This window comes from Octopus sinensis, linkage group LG22 (assembly GCF_006345805.1).
Source record: "Octopus sinensis linkage group LG22, ASM634580v1, whole genome shotgun sequence".
Lineage (NCBI taxonomy): Eukaryota > Metazoa > Mollusca > Cephalopoda > Octopoda > Octopodidae > Octopus > Octopus sinensis.
Window position 1 is genome coordinate 26,695,264 of NC_043018.1, and position 17,500 is coordinate 26,712,763.

A 17,500-nucleotide genomic window follows, 5' to 3' on the forward strand; every position below is an offset into this window, starting at 1 on the left:
GCACATTGTTTGTTTTTGATTTTGTTGACTACACAGTATAGTTAGGGACCATCTGGGAGAAAAATAGCACCATGATGCAATCCACTGTGCCAGAAATTTGGAAATACATGGGCTGCTTCGCATTTGTACTGGAAGCCCCAATACGAATATTTCAGAGTGTTTTGGTGTCAATTTGAGGACAGTGCAATCTGAAGACATGTACCAAAAGTTATAAAAATCAAATATCCAGTCAACAGCATGGTGTTTGGAGTGATCACTAGTGATGGCAATGTTATGCCTCCATTCATCTTCCCACATAGCCTCTGATTCAACAAGGAGGCCTACATCAAGTGCCTGGAGGAGGTATGCTACCCTGGGTCAAGAGGGTAGCTGCCGGAAGACCCTATGTCTGGTAACAGGACTCTGCACCATGCCACACAAGCAGGCGAACCCAATCATGGCTGTCAGACAGTTTCTCCGACCACATCACCCTTAACATCTGGCCACCTAACTCCCCAGACTGCAACCTCCTTGATTATTATGTGTGGGGCACAGTTAAGTGAGAGACCAACAAAACTCCTTGTAACACCAAAGATGACCTGAAGGCAAGGATTATGGCAGCATTCACCAACTTAAACAAGGAGCCTGTCCAGAATAGTTGCAAGAGATTCCAAAGTCATCTGGAGGCTGTGGTTGAAGCCAATGGCGATTTCATTGAATAAATTTACTCTTTAGTATTTCAAGATATTTTAATGTAATTTTGGTAAATATATCTGTTAAAATGAGATGTCAGTGTTATTTTCATTTTTGCATAATTTAGTTAGACAGCTTATTCACTGCACCCTGCATATATATATATATATATATATATATATATACAAAAAGCAATAAAGATTCAAGTTAATTTAAATGAATTTACTTGAATATGGTACCTAACTTAGATGCACCAAAAAAACTATACTGTTTTAACAATACAGTAATGTGGGGTGATTATAAGCGAGAAAGAAGCAACAAGAATGGATAGGTTTTTAGTACAATCGTTTCATACAAGGACAGGCTTTATTAAAAGTTGCAAAAATTACAGCATATAAACGTGTCCCGTACTCATCAGCTAAAATACATGTGCGTTCTCTAGACATCCTAGTGGTTGAGGCTATACTCATGAAGTAATGAAGATAATTAAGTAACATAAACATAAACAGATATCCAAAGTTCATTAAAGTTCTTTAAAGATGATGTACAGTCTTATCACAGAATTTTAAAAAAGTTTTAATAGCAACCCAGAGAAGGTGACCTAATCCATAGTGCACATATGAATTTCCAGAGATATGATGAGGGATTACATACTCACAGAAAACAAATTTATCTATTGTTAATCACAACGAGGTGGGTCTCAATTCCTGCTTATTAGCATTACAGAGAGGGTGAATTAATCCTTTGTATAGATGCACAATTTCCAATGGTGTAGATGTAAATTTCCAGAGAAATGAAGAGGAATTTCATATATATATATATATATCACCGTGACCGACCAGGGTGTCAGATGTTACTACACATCACTAGTCACAATGCACTTTGCGTTGTTTTAGCCTTTGAATGACGCCACCCCGCTGGCTAAGCGAGCTGGCCATAATATATATATACATATATATATATATACATATATATATATATATATACACACACACACACAAACATATACAGGATGTGGCAAGGTATTTGAGGACAGATTTATGTTTATAAAAGTCCATATATAATTACAGATAATAACTTTATTTATCAAGAGTTGCTATGAGGATAAAAATAAACCTTCTTTTCTATAATGTTATTCAATAAAGCCACCTTCAGCTTCAACAACTGCTTCTATATGAGATCTAAATCATCTCCATGCTCAAATCAAGTGGTCCTGGTTCATTTTGGACATTACTCTGACTATGGCAGCTTTCAAAGAATCTTTGGTGTTATGGGTGTGTTCATTGACCTCTGTCTCAACAACACTTCACTTGTAATAATCCAATGGATCGAGACCTGGGGTATTAGGAGGCCAAATGTTAGGGGTTATGTGATCATGAACATTTTCAGCCTATCCAGGGCTTAACAATTATCTCCAGGACCTCAATGTAGGTGGCGGAGTTAACTCTAAGGCCTTGTGGAAAGAAGTAAGGAGGCATCACATGTCCTTCATTGCTGACAACCCCTAAAACCATGACAGTTGCAGGAAATTTTGTATGCATAAGACTTGGAACTTGAGAAAGAGAGTGAGTGAGACAGAGAAAAAGACCGACACAGAGGGAGAGAGAGAAAGATAGTTAGATAGAGGGAGAGAGAGACTGACAGACAGACAGAGTGAGAGAGAGAGAGAGAAGAGAGAGAGTGATAGTGAGAAAGAGATAGAGAAAGAGACAGACAGGCAGACAGACAAACGGGTGGGGGAGAGAAAGAGACAGATAGATAGAGTGAGAGAGAGAGAGAGAGAGTGAGATAAAGATCTGAGATAGAGAGAGAGATATATATAGAGAAAGATCTAAGAGAGAGAGAGAGAAAGGGAGATTGAAGAGATTTATGAGGTTGTGAGTTACTTTGGTGAATTCATTTGGAACATCTTCATTTCCCATACATCTCTAATAATCTCAGGAGAGGCATGAACGACATTCTCATATCCCTCCCTGTTGTTTAAAGGAAGAAAGATGTTAAAAGAACAGAAAAAAACCCCCAAAAGCGAAACAATACAAAAGGGCGAAATTATTTAATTTGTAACATGTGACTTAGTATGCATTACAACATTAATGAGCTTTTGAAATATTTTCACTACAATCTGAACACACAGGACGAAATAAGGAAACATTACAAAAAAAATCTAATATAAAAGACACGGTTGTATCTCCATTAGAACATGTTCATCTAAAGATGCATCTATCTATTTTTCTATCTATCTATCTATCTATCTCCAGAAATTGAAAACAGAGGGTTACCCACTTGCAAACAAATGTGGTAACATATAACAATATTGACCAAGGTTACCGTGGTCTTTTTCGTAGGCTTTTCTTCCCACGGATAAACCTTACTTGCCTTTACACCATACATCATGACACTGTGATACACAATCCCTATTGATTGTTTTTTTTCCTCTTCCCCTTTTTTCTTCTTTTTTCATTTTTCTTTTCTTTTGTTCCTTTTCTTTTTTTTCTTTTTTTTTGTTCTTTTTTCCATTTTACGATCCCTTTTGATCGAAAACCTACGCTGCCTTTTTTTTTTATTTTTCTCCCCCAAAAGAAAAGCTCTACCTTGTAACTTGTCCCATCTGTGTGCAGCCCTGTGTGGCCAATAAAGAAACTTATCTATCTATCTATCTGTCTGTCTATCTTTCTATCTATCTATCTATCTGTCTGTCTGTCTGTCTGTCTGTCTGTCTATCTATCTTTCTCTCAGAGGCAGGTAGGTAGTAAGGTAGATAAACACAGACTTGAAACGTTTATTTACATGAAACACAAAATACAGATTACAAAATATAGAAAAAGAAAGCAAAAACAGAAGACGAGAATAATATAAAGTTTTATCTCGACAGCTGTTTCAAGACGGCCACAACATAGATGATAACCATATTCAAAAGTAATATGTGCATGCATGCATGATGTCATTAGGTGTGTGTGTCTTGTGCAAATTCCCAATGGAATTGTTAAAATAAGTTAGGTATCCGTTTTCAAGAGTAGAGTGGCAAATGTGAATTGTCTAGCAGTATTTGTTTTCTTCTTCTTACACTCTGTCTGTCTGTCTGTCTCTCTCTCTCTCTCTCTCTTAGTCTACACATACACGGGAGCGAACAAATGAATGTAGTACTCAACACATCTGGTTGCAGTTACATGTGTTTTATAAGTTTGGCTCAGATTTTAACCGGCGGTATGTTATTAAACACACACACATGCGCGGTCACATACGCATATATAAGTACATACGACGCTTCGTATGAAATAATAATTAAAAATAAATGTTGTATTATTGACTTCCATTGTTTCTTTATTCCTTTCGAAAATAAGCCACATGTTATAGTGTACATGTGTATGTATTCATTTGTAGTAAACATTCCAGTTAGAAGAAACTTTGTTTTCTCTACTTTAAAAACGTAAATTATAATTAATAAAGCTTGTTTAATTTCTTGATGCCGAGGGAGCGTCTGTCTGTCTCTCATAAACGTACATGCATATACATACAAAGACACACACACACACACATATATATATATATATATATATATTTGATTTTTTAATGTTTTTTCCCCCATACCTTTGTGAGTTGGTCTAGGCAAGCACTATCTGAGAGATCTTCTTTAAGTATTAGAAATAGCTGAAGAAATTTCTTTAGCTGCTATTTCTAATGAGTTCAGTATGTGGCAAAGTAATTTATTTTACTAAGCCCTTATATATAATGTAATATTTTGAATTCGCCTAAAATGGTCCCTTTACATACTGAATACTTGGTGAAATTGATTAATAATTAATTAATTTTACCCTCAATTGTTGAAATTAATATATATATATATATATATATATATATATATATATATAATTGTAATTGCAGCGTGGAAGGTGTTTGTAAGCCATTTAAGAAACACACAAAAGCCGTTCGATTCACTTCAACATTTAAGTTTAATTTGTCAAAATATTTTCGTCGCTTTAAGACCGCAACCTGTTCACTGACAAAAATCCGTGCTGCATCGCTTACAAACACCTTCCACGCTGCAATTGTTTTCGTTTCAGCACACGATCTCAGATCAAATCACTTGCTATGCAAGTACATCTCCGTTATATATATATATATATATATATATATATATATATATATATATATATATATATATATGTATATATATATAGTGTGTGTGTGGTGGTGTCCTGTACTCATATATATATATATATATATATATATATATATATGCATGTATATATACATATAGATGTAGGTATGTATGCATGTTTTATTTGTTAAATTGTTTTATATATATATATACTCCTTACTCTTTTACTTGTTTCAGTCATTTGATTGCAGCCATGCTGGAGCACTGCCTTTAGTCGAGCAAATTGAGCCCAGGACTTATTCTTTGTAAGCCTAGTACTTATTCTATCGCTCCATTTTGCCGAACCGCTAAGTTACGGGGACATGAACACACCAGCATCGGTTGTCAAGCGATTTTGGGGGGACAAACACAGACACACACACATATATATATATGATATGAAGGAAAAAAAAGTTGTTCAGAATGCTTGATGGTTGTAAAAATATATATTTATTTACATTTCACAAATTATTTCTTCATATTAGCGCTTTCAACTACTCCTGTAGTTTCATCATGGTAAGAAGAATGAATTAAGACAATATTTGAAAATTAAAAAAAAAAAAACGGGTGAATGAATGGGATGACAGTGAGCGCCGTCTGTCGGCGGCGACAGCAGTTGTGCCGCCTGGTTGTTGTGAAGCTTTGAAAGGAGGACGGTGGAACAAAGGAATTATATCATTTACACACGGTAAATGCAGTGTTGCCGTCATTAGCAGCAACACTAATAAAAATAGTAACGTCTGTAGTAGTAGTAGTATTAATAATAGTAATAAAGGTTTTGAGCATCAAACCACCGAGGATGTCCAAAGACATGATGACGGTACAGAAGGACACCGGTGCCATGAACAGTTCTCTGTCGGCCAAAACACCCGAACACGACGACCAAACGGGTAACAACAAAGATGTGGATTCCACGACGGATAAATCGAACTATGTCGATGCTGAAGAACCGCCCGATTTGGAAACCGAACCCGAATTGGAACTGGAACTTTCGGTGTCTTCGCCGATGTCCTTCACCTCTGTTAACCCCGACTTCAACGAGGTGAGCAATCAAAGTTCTGCTGTTAAAACCACACGGGATAATAATTCTGCGGACGATGTTTCTAATTCTACCACCAACACGAGGACGACCAGAACCACCACAACCAAGGCTAATGGGAAGACCCCTAGCAAGGGCGAGGCCATTTCCAAGAGACGTGGAACTCGTCAACTGACCAGAGTACGGGAAATGGATCGGGAACTTGCCAGCTGGATTAACGGTTTCTATACTAACGATAAACTGGATGAATTAACACGGGATATGATCACAGACAGAGCGAGAGAAATAGCGAAGGAAAAAAAGATTTTGGATTTTGCCGGCACCGCTAACTGGTTTACCAGGTTCCTAGGAAGGAATTTCTCAGATGCGGTATGTTTATTTATTAATCGTGTTAATGAATATAATCTTAAATTACAGCATATCTATCTATCTATCTATCTATCTATCTATCTACCTATCTGTCTCTCTATCTATCTATCTATATATATATATACCTATATATCTATCTATCTACCTACCTAGCTATCTATCTATCTATCTACCTACCTATCTACCTACCTATCTATTTATCTATCTACCTACCTACCTATCTATCTATATCTATCTATCTATCTATCTATCTATCTACCTATCTACCTACCTACCTACCTATCTATCTATCTATTTTCGTCCCTCTTTCTTTCTTTCTCTCACACAGAATATAGAAAAATGCTGTCATTTAAAATAGCTTCATGAAGAATTTTCGAAATAAAATAAAATAAAATTTTTTAAAATCCGCAAACCCAGGGGTCCGAAGAAATTGGTGATGATAGTGGTGTGTGAGCAAAAAAATGGTATAAGATATTCGTGTCTTTGAAGTAGGACTCCTCTAAATTATTTTCTAAACTTAGATATTACGACAGAAAGGAATAAAAGTTAATTCATTTTTCTTTAATGTTTCTTTTATCCAGGGTCTTTACGACAACAAATATATAAAATATTTATTATTATTATTTTAAGGTTAATTAGTGAATAATGACTTAACAATATAACGAGAAACACGATTTGGAAGTAACTTCATGGGGCATTAATCACATGTTTTAGGTATGGCCGCGTGGTAAGAAAACGTGTTCAGAAACCACATGATTTCGGGTTCAGTTACACTACGCGGCACGTTAAAACACTACTACTCTTGCTTCGAGCCTACCACAAAGCCTTGTGAGTGGATTTGGTAGACGGAAACTGTAGGAAGCTAATACACACACACATATATGTAATATGTGTGTTGTGGGCCTTTGACCCTTACCTCCGCTTGACAACCGGTGCTGGTTTGTTTATTTCTCTGTAACTTAGCGATTCAGCAAAAACAACCGATAGAATAAGTAACAGGCTTGGTAGAATAAATACTGGGGCCGCAGTTTAATGACTGATAATAGTAAAAGTTAAAAAGCGATTTGAACTTTAGTGGAGGTTATATTTCTTCGAATTAATTATTTTCCCGTTTATAATTTTAACAGTTCAGACATTCTGTTTTAAAAATTTAAAATCTTGTCATTTCCCCCTTATTTCCATTTTCACTTTTCGTTTTTTTTTTAACCTGATATTTTTAAGTCACTACAAATGAAAATGAATGCAAAATAAGTATTCGAATGCAGCTAAACAATATAATTGTCGATGATAAAAACAAATAAAATTAAAGTAATTTGAACGTCTAGTTGCTAATTTTATTACATTATATATTTCTCTAATTTTGATACTAAAATTCTTTTAAAATCCTATCTACCTGCTCATGTTTAATAATCGCTATGCTACCTCCATTCAAACTTCTAATTAGTAACGAAGAGGGCATACTTACACAAATGTACCCCACCGATTTTGTTTCTTCATGACTTCAAGAAAAATGGAAATTTTTTAATGAAATCTTCCACAAATACCTTTCAGATAGTGTAGATTATGATTACAGCAGAGTTTAAAATGGTATATAAAAAATAAAATTACTGGGCGTGCACAAATATATACTGTTACACATCACTTGTAGGTACGCCAAAAGAAATAACATTTGAACTATCCAATTTATTACATTATATATTTCTCTAATTCTATTAAATTTTTCTCGAAAGCTTACTCACCTGCTCATATAAGTATCTTGTCATGCCATTGAAACTTTCTAAGCAATAAAGGAGTAATGTAGAACATCTTTAAAACGAAAGGGACCATAGAAACGATACACCATATTCCTCCTAATTTACGAATTATTTATAATTTTACTTTGGTAATTTACGAAGCTTAATCAAACTCGAGTTAATTACTGTTTATATTATAAACATGAAACAACATATCTTAGAATTTCTGCAAACTTCCAGGGATTTCACATATCTTGTGTGAATAACTTTGAGCCAGCCAGGGGGACATGTGCTAATTAAGACTAATCAAACTGATTTAATTAACGTTTTGTAATGTTTTATATTTATGCAAGACATTCAGGTATCCTTGCCTGTCGTTTCTATATTGTCCCTTCCGTTTTGTCAGATGAGGCCGTTTGTATATAGATTCGACAACTTTTACCGAAGAGACTACTTACAGCCGTAAAAATTTCCAAGTTTTAATATAAAAACAATTTGACATTATACTGAAGTATTATTAATTTATTTTTCAATTGATAATGACTTCAAAGTTTCGGCTTGTTTGCTTTCATCAGACAGACTGATTATATAGGTATATATAATATATATATATATATATATATATATATATATACTCTTTTACTTGTTTCAGTCATTTGACTGTGGCCATGCTGGAGCACCACCTTTAGTCGAGCAAATCGACCCCAGGACTTATTCTTTGTAAGCCTAGTACTTATTCTATCGGTCTCTTTTGCCAAACCGTTACGAGCACGTAAACACACCATCATCGGTTGTCAAGCGATGTTGGGAGGACAAACACAGACACACTAACACATACATGCGATGGGCTTCTTTTAGTTTCCGTCTACCAAATCCACTGACAAGGCTTTGGTCAGCCCGAAGCTATAGTAGAAGACACTTGCCCAAGGTGCCACGTAGTGGGACTGAACCCTGAACCATGTGGTCGGTAAGCAAGCTACTTACCACACACCCACATATATACATACATCATATATATATATATATATAACGGGAAAGTTTACGAAAATAAACAAAAGACGAAGGCAGGTAGAGTATAAACAAACAAATGTATTAGAAATATATATATATATATAAAAGATGAAAGAAACAAGCTTTAATGACAGTACATAATTATTTTTCTATGCAGTCGTAACAGCTATTAGTTGCTGAATTTTCCGTCTCGTATCATCACATGAATTATTTTATAAGCAATTATATAAGTACCTATAAATAAATATGATGACGTAGAGAAGCTTATAAATGCACTTTATGAGATTATTACTCAGATCGTATGTATGCATATGCATGTATATATGGCAGTGTTTCATCTTTGCATAGGTGAAACTCAGAGTAATAAAACCGACCTGCCGAAAATAAAATATTCTTTATATCTATGGTAATGAGTACTCTTTTTTCCCCCACTGTAGATACACACACATATGTATGTATATATGTACTCATACAAACATATTCTTCTATGTATAATATTTAGGAAAATTCCAAATTATCTCCCTTGTTTATGATGTGTTCATGTGTCGTTTTATTTTATTTTTTTTGTTTAGACTGTACTAGCAGTATCGCCCGGCGTTGCTCGGGTTTGTAAGGGAAATAACTATATAAGCATTTTTAGAGAGTTATAGCCAAAAAAAGGCATTAAAATGGAAAAAAAAATTATGGTAAATTTTTTGAAAATCGTTGACTCATCGTAGACATTTTTAGAGAGTTACTTCCCTTATATAATAGCGAAAAATGCATTAAAATGGAAAAAAATGATGGTAAATTTTTTTTTAAATCGTAGACTCATCGTAGACGCGCGCTAATACCCAGAAGGGCTCGATATGAATCACGACTGCATCGCAAAATGTGAGAGTAGTTAGGAATCTAAATCGTAGGAGACAGACACACAACCTCGCTTTTATATATAAAGATTAGTCCTGATCGATTACAGTTTATTGTAAAAGACTGTCACAAACGTCTGTCTTTTATTATTATCGCTATGTTTTTTTTTCCAGACATAGGTCTTCATTCCATCTACAATCTTCCTTTCTGTTAAGGTGACATGGTGTGATTTGAGAGAAATTTGATTGCTATTTCTAGCAAGTCAAACGACCTTGTTGAAGCTTCTCGTTGTTCTTTGAGAAGCGTAGTGGTTCAAGTTTTGATTGGTAGAATAGTTGTAAGAAGAGAGAGAGGGAGAAGGGCAAGAAATTGAGTGGAACATTGATTTATGCAATAATAGAGGTGAGACAATAATAGATAGGCAAAGTAGTAAATGCTGATGATGTCATAAGGGGTAAAACATGTATGGAGTTGTCTCCCATACTGGTTGAAATGGTTATAATAATATTAGTCAAAAACTTTTTTTTTGGCTTCATTGCATAATTATTTCTAATTGGATTTTTCATGTCCCAGGTGTGGCTGTGTGGTAATATATCATTCGATATATTATACAATATTCATATTTTATATCTCTGAAGAGCAGAAGGGTTGTCTATAAATGCTTATCAATATAGGATTTCATTATAGGGACAATTCTTCTGCGAAACGATCATAAGATGCTTAAAAAATAAATTCAAAACTTTTAAACTATCTAATTTATCTTATACATTATATTTATATTTTTATATATATTTTTAATACAATAAGGTCTTTCACACAGGTACATCTTTATGTTGAGTTCAATATCGATTTCCTTATATTAATAATATATGTATATATATATATATATATATATATATATATATATAATAAACAACTTATAAGTAAGGGCTAAAGAAAATTATTTCAAAGCCAATATGCTGAAAACAGATTATTAAATCGTCAATTTCTACTTATAAGATGTTTATAATTTTAACCGTAAAGGTATTTTAATATGCTGCCACATTTCTTGATGAAATTTTTCTGTAGAGAAAAAAATTCATCCTATATTAGTAGTAGACTTATTACTACTCACTATAGGGACTGGTAACCACTATAACCTTTAGTGGGTATCAGTCAACACGTTGGACTGAGGCTGACCAAAGAATTTTGATTTTTAGATATAACTGGGGTACTTAAATGTACTCATGTTTTTTGCTTCGGCTTTTTCCACGGGCGCATGTAAGTATCTTATTTATATTCTTTTGTAAGCTCTACTGAAGAGGAATAAATTTTTTATGAGATTAATTCCGAAATTGATTCAATATAGAGATAACGAATTTTTAGAAATTCTAACGGCCAGCTTGCCTGACTTCAGTTCTTCTGTCTTGCTGTAGCGAGTATATTATATGTGGAAATTGACGATTTAATATTCTGTTATCAGCATTTTGGCTTTGAAATAATTTTCTTTAGCCCTACTTATAAGTTGTTTATAATTTTAACCGTAAAGGTTATTTTAATATGCTGCCACATTTCTTGATGAAATTTTTTTGTAGAGAAAAAAACTTCATCCTATATTAGTAGTATATATATATATATATATATATATATATAATAAACAACTTATAAGTAAGGCTAAAGAAAATTATTTCAAAGCCAATATGCTGAAAACAGATTATTAAATCGTCAATTTCTACTTATAAGATGTTTATAATTTTAACCGTAAAGGTATTTTAATATGCTGCCACATTTCTTGATGAAATTTTTTTCTGTAGAGAAAAAAATTCATCCTATATTAGTAGTAGACTTATTACTACTCACTATAGGGACTGGTAACCACTATAACCTTTAGTGGGTATCAGTCAACACGTTGGACTGAGGCTGACCAAAGAATTTTTATTTTTAGATATAACTGGGGTACTTAAATGTACTCATGTTTTTTGCTTCGGCTTTTTCCACGGGCGCATGTAAGTATCTTATTTATATTCTTTTGTAAGCTCTACTGAAGAGGAATAAATTTTTTATGAGATTAATTCCGAAATTGATTCAATATAGAGATAACGAATTTTTAGAAATTCTAACGGCCAGCTTGCCTGACTTCAGTTCTTCTGTCTTTGCTGTAGCGAGTATATTATATGTGGAAATTGACGATTTAATATTCTGTTATCAGCATTTTGGCTTTGAAATAATTTTCTTTAGCCCTTACTTATAAGTTGTTTATAATTTTAACCGTAAAGGTTATTTTAATATGCTGCCACATTTCTTGATGAAATTTTTTTCTGTAGAGAAAAAAACTTCATCCTATATTAGTAGTATATATATATATATATTTTTATGAAAGAATGGAGTTGAACGACTTGTTAACAAATTTCCTTTATTTTCGACATATGTTTCGAAGGCTGCATATTCCTAATTCCGAAGGAATAAGGAGTACATTATGCAGATTTCTCATCAGGAAAGGCAAGGAACTTATGTCGACATCAGAAATGCACAAAAAACTTTTAGCTGACTGCTCTCAAGGAGCCCATGGCGATAATGAGTGTCTGTTTATAAGGAGTGACGTCAGAGTGGCTGAATGTAGAAGAATCTAGAAGGATCTAAAGGTTCAAGGGTTCAAATGAAGTAGGAGGAGGGAGGCATAAGAAGAGAATAAATATACAAATTTCCGCACGAAAGCACGTAGTCTATGCCCTAGGGACGTAACTTCGACCGTGTTCTTTCTGATGTGAATTTGCTACCCAGGTATCGGTTATCTTTCGATTCCCGAGCCTTATACTAATACATCTGTTTGTTTTCTACACCACTTTTCTTCATCTTTTGTTTTTTTCGTGAATTCTTCACCTATATATATATATTTATATATATATATATATATATATATATATATATATTGCAAATAAGAAAATGGAGAAGCACATTAGTTGGTTCATCAACTTTAGGACATTAAAATGTTGACTTATTTATTTATTAAAACGATGATATAATAACATACATACATATAGTATATTATTCAATGCATATAAGATAAGAATACAAGCAGTTATTAAAAAACATGAAAATAAATTATCAAAATCACTTACAGCTGTTTCAGCCTATAGATAATAGCAACTCATTGTGCCTATATAAGTCAAGTGTATTGAGGTGATAGGCAGTTGAAAATGAGGTACTTATATATATCAGCCGAAATTGCGAGGATGATCCGGTTCTTGACTGAAGATTGAAGGCTTCGAATGTCCCGTCCGTGTTTTTTGTATCGTCTTCTAAATGTTTTTGTTCTTGTCCCAGTTTGTATTTTTTTACATATATATATATATATATATATGTGTGTGTGTGTGTGTGTGTGTGTGTGTGTCTGTATATGTATGTTTTTGAGATAGACTGTATCTGTAATTCAAAGATCCTGTTTTATTAAATACAGTGTCATGTTGAGTCTGTCTTGATGCTATATTGCAATTACTATCTTCTGTGGGCTACTCAGCCAGTTATACCATTCTAGTACAAGGAGTTGGTGTAGCAAATAGTTTTTTTTTTTATCAGAACCAATGCGAAATCCATCTTTGTGTCTCTCTATTTATTTCTCAATTTCTTCTTTTTCTTTCTTTCTTTTGCAGAGTGTTAGTAAACAACTAAAAATGCTCTCTTTTGCAAATCCTGGTAAGTTTATGGAAGATTTTGATCCAGAACGGAGTGCGAGAGAAATGCGCAAGATGAATCGCAGAATATACAGAGAGAAGTAAGCATTTGCTCTCGTTATCATTTCATACTCGTTTCACTTTTAATTAATTATTGAAAGTTCAATGGTGGCGTTTATTTCTGGTTCTCTTATGGTATAATAGAGAAAGAGGAGGACGAACTAGCTTTGGACTCTATCAATCTATGATGGAAGAGGAGGGGCTAGTTTTCTGTCTCTGTTAATATTTGCTAGAGAAGGAGGAGCTAATTTCTGTTTATTAAATCTCTTGATGTATAATGGAGGAGGAGGAACTAGTTTTTGACTCTGTCAATCTATGATGGAAGAGGAGGAGCTAGTTTTCTGTCTGTTAATATATGCTAGAGAAGGAGGAGCTAATTTCTGTCTGTTAATCCAAGATAGAGGTAGAAGATGTAATGAGAGTGCACTCTTTTCTGATTGAACAAACTCATGGCCTAAGGCATTCCAACCATGACTGCCCTTGTCATTTTGTATATCAGAGACAACATTACCCAACATGTACATTTCTTTGAAAGACCTTAACCCTTCTACATTTAAACTGGCCAAGTCCAGTCCAAATATTTTTCCTGTTTTATGTTCAAACTCTTGCTTTTCACACCTACCCTACAATGCCATTCGAAAAATAAACAATCACATTATGCATGATTAATTCAAAAGCAATGAGAATAAATAAGCATTACAATTGACAGAATAATCAGAAAGCGTAAAGTGGTGTAATTTGAGTGAACTTTAGCTGTTATCTCTAGCAAGTGGAATGGCCACATGATTATAGGTAAGTTTGCTGCTATCAGTTCTTTGCAGGAGAGCTCACTGCCATCAATTCATTGTGAAGAAAGTTCACCATGGGGAAAATTCACGGCAAGGAAAGTTTACTGAGAAGGCTCTCACCATTAATGGTTGGAAATTATTTTATTAAAAAAACCCCCAAAATACTAGAAAAATTGAAGTTGAAAAATTATGTCAAAAAATTTTCACAAATTTTCGCAGGAGTGGCTGTGTGGTAAGTAGCTTGCTAACCAGCCACATGGTTCTGGGTTCAGTCCTACTGCGTGGCATCTTGGGCAAGTGTCTTCTGCTATAGCCCCGGGCCAACCAATGCCTTGTGGGTGGATTTGGTAGATGGAAACTGAAAGAAGCCTGTCGTATATATATATATATCCATCCGAACGTGGCCGATGCCAGACCCCTCTGGCACCTGTGCAGGTGGCACGTAAAAAACACCCACTACACTCGCGGAGTGGTTGGCGTTAGGAAGGGCATCCAGCTGTAGAAACACTGCCAGACTAGACTGGAGCCTGGGGCAGTCCCGAGCTCCCCAGACCCCGGTCGAAACCGTCCAACCCGTGCTAGCGCGGAAAACGGACGTTAAACGATGATGATGATGATGATGATATATATATATATTGCAATCATTAACATTTATGTATCAACTTTGTTGGGTACTTCACTAGCAGTATATTGGATATATGTTATCCCATGGAGGGTTGCATTTACAACCCCTATCTGAATTTGTATATATATATATATATATATATATATATATATAATATATATATGTGTATGTGTGTGTATGTATTTGTGTGTCTGTTTGTACCCCTAGCATTGCTTGACAACCGATGCTGGTGTGTTTACGTCCCCGTCACTTAGCGGTTTGGCAAAAGAGACCAAACTATTGTTGACCCTATTTTCGTCAGATCACAGAATGAGGGACCTTGTGGAAGGATTTTTTTGCCATGCTGACTAATGCCAAATACTTCTTTTGTGATTACACAGCATTTATTATATTGTCTCACCTCTGTTACTGCATAAATCACGAAGAGGGCATCTGTTGCATTTTCCACTAGCACAAAACCAAACTGCATCTCATCTAGCTTAACGCACACACACACACACACACAACACAAACACACACACACACACTCACTCACTCACTCACTCACTCACTCACACACTCACTCACTCACTCACACACACACTCACACACTCACTCACACACACACACACTCACTCACACACTCACTCACACACACTCACTCACACACACTCACTCACTCATACACTCACTCACTCACTCACTCACTCACACACACACACTCACTCACTCACACACACACACTCACTCACTCACTCACACACACACTCACTCACACACACACTCACTCACACACACACACACTCACTCACACACTCACTCACTCTCCTTCCCTCCCTCTCTCCCCCTCTCTTTCTCTCCTTAATTAACCAAGCTATGATGTTTTCTGTAACTTTCATGACCTGGTGCAATATGATACTTCTGTAATTCCCCCCCCCTCTCTCTCTCTCTAATGCTTCATCTTTACTCTTGTAACAATTGACTTTGATGCTGCCACACAAATCATTGAGAATAACACTTTCCTGTTCAGCATAATGGACTATAAGGCTATCTAGGCCATATCCTTTGCTAGCAGATATTTTAAGCCTCTCAGCAATAATTCCCTGTCTTTGAATACTGGCTGGCAGAGGCATGATAAATAAAGAAGTTAATTGCTTTATCTATCCTACTTCAGTTGACTAGAATAGCTGGTTCCTCTGTTGAGTTCTAAGTTAATAAAACCTTTCTCTCCCGTGCATTCTCCATATTTAATAGACTTAATTTCCTAGTAGCTCTGCCATACTTTTTTCTTTTCTGAATCACTGAGTGCAAGTGTACCTCCACCCATCCATATGTACTGGCTGAGTACCACCTCAATAGCAAGAGGGCTACTGCTGTCATACTTTAATCTCTCGGTTTCATTCCCTCTCTCAGCCGAGTGGTTTTTGTCTTGCAAGCTTGTGGTGCTGGTGCCTTGTAAAAAGCGCCCATGCAGGTGCCACATAAAAATCACCTGTGCTAGTGCCATGTGAAAAGCACCTGTGCTGGTGCCATGTGAAAAGCACCTGTTCTGGTGCCATGTGAAAAGCACCTGTTCCGGTGCCATGTGAAAAGCACCTGTTCCGGTGCCATGTGAAAAGCACCTGTTCCGGTGCCATGTGAAAAGCACCTGTTCCGGTGCCATGTGAAAAGCACCTGTGCAGGTTCCACGTAGAAAGAACCTGTGCTGGTGCCATGTAGAAAACGCCTGTTCCGGTGTCACGTAAAAAGCACCTGCTGTGCTGGTGCCACGTAATAAAGCACCCATACTTTTTCCACTTGAAAATCACCCATGCCTGGCGGTGCCATGTGAAACATCACCCCTTGATGGTACCATGTGGAGCTTTTTAACAGCAGTGCCAAATCCATATAAATGTAGTACAGATTGATGCAGGCATGACTGTGCTTAAGGAGTTTTGCTTCCTAACCACATAGTTTTGGGCTCAGCCACTCTGTGTGGCTCCCAGGGCAAGTGTTTTCGCCATAGCCTTGTGGATTTGGTCAAAGAAGTCTTGTAGCATGTTTTGATCTTTAGACTTTTCATACACCCCTCGTGTATGTATGTATGTATGTGTATGTATATGTATGTATGTATATATATGTATATATATATATGTATGTATGTGTATATATGTATATGTATGTGTATATATATATGTATGTATATATATGTATATATAGTGTATGTATGTATATGTGTGTATTTGTATGTCTGTGCTTGTTTCCCCACCAACGCTTGACAACCTATGTTGGTGTGTTTACGTCCCTGTAACTTAGCGGTTCGGCAACAGAGACCGAGAGAATAAGTACTAGGCTTACAAAGAATGAGTGCTGCGGCTGATTTGTTCGCCTAAAGGCAGTGCTCCAGCATGGCCCCAGTCAAATGACTGAAACGAGTAAAAGAATCAAAGAATCTAAAATCTGTCCCAGCAAATTCCATTTGAGCCAAGCAAAGCCTGGGAGAAAAGGGGCCATTAAGAAGAGGCTGATGACACTGATGTGAGTTTGTGTCTTTTACTTGTGGCCATGCTGGGGCACCGCCTTGAACTTCTTAGTTGAATGAATGATT

The 17,500-nt window shown here is 35.6% G+C and overlaps 1 protein-coding gene across 1 annotated transcript in view; it reads left to right on the forward strand.

Moving 5' to 3' along the window:
• Window positions 1–5,413: 5,413 nt before the first annotated feature.
• Window positions 5,414–17,500, forward strand: part of LOC115223330 — a 12,947-nt gene continuing 860 nt past the window's right edge. Inside the window, exons 1-2 of the mRNA XM_029793850.2 lie at window positions 5,414–6,218; window positions 13,441–13,562. Coding sequence (XP_029649710.1) covers window positions 5,610–6,218; window positions 13,441–13,562 — 731 coding nt within the window. The 5' untranslated portion in view covers window positions 5,414–5,609. The remainder of the gene's footprint in view (window positions 6,219–13,440; window positions 13,563–17,500) is intronic.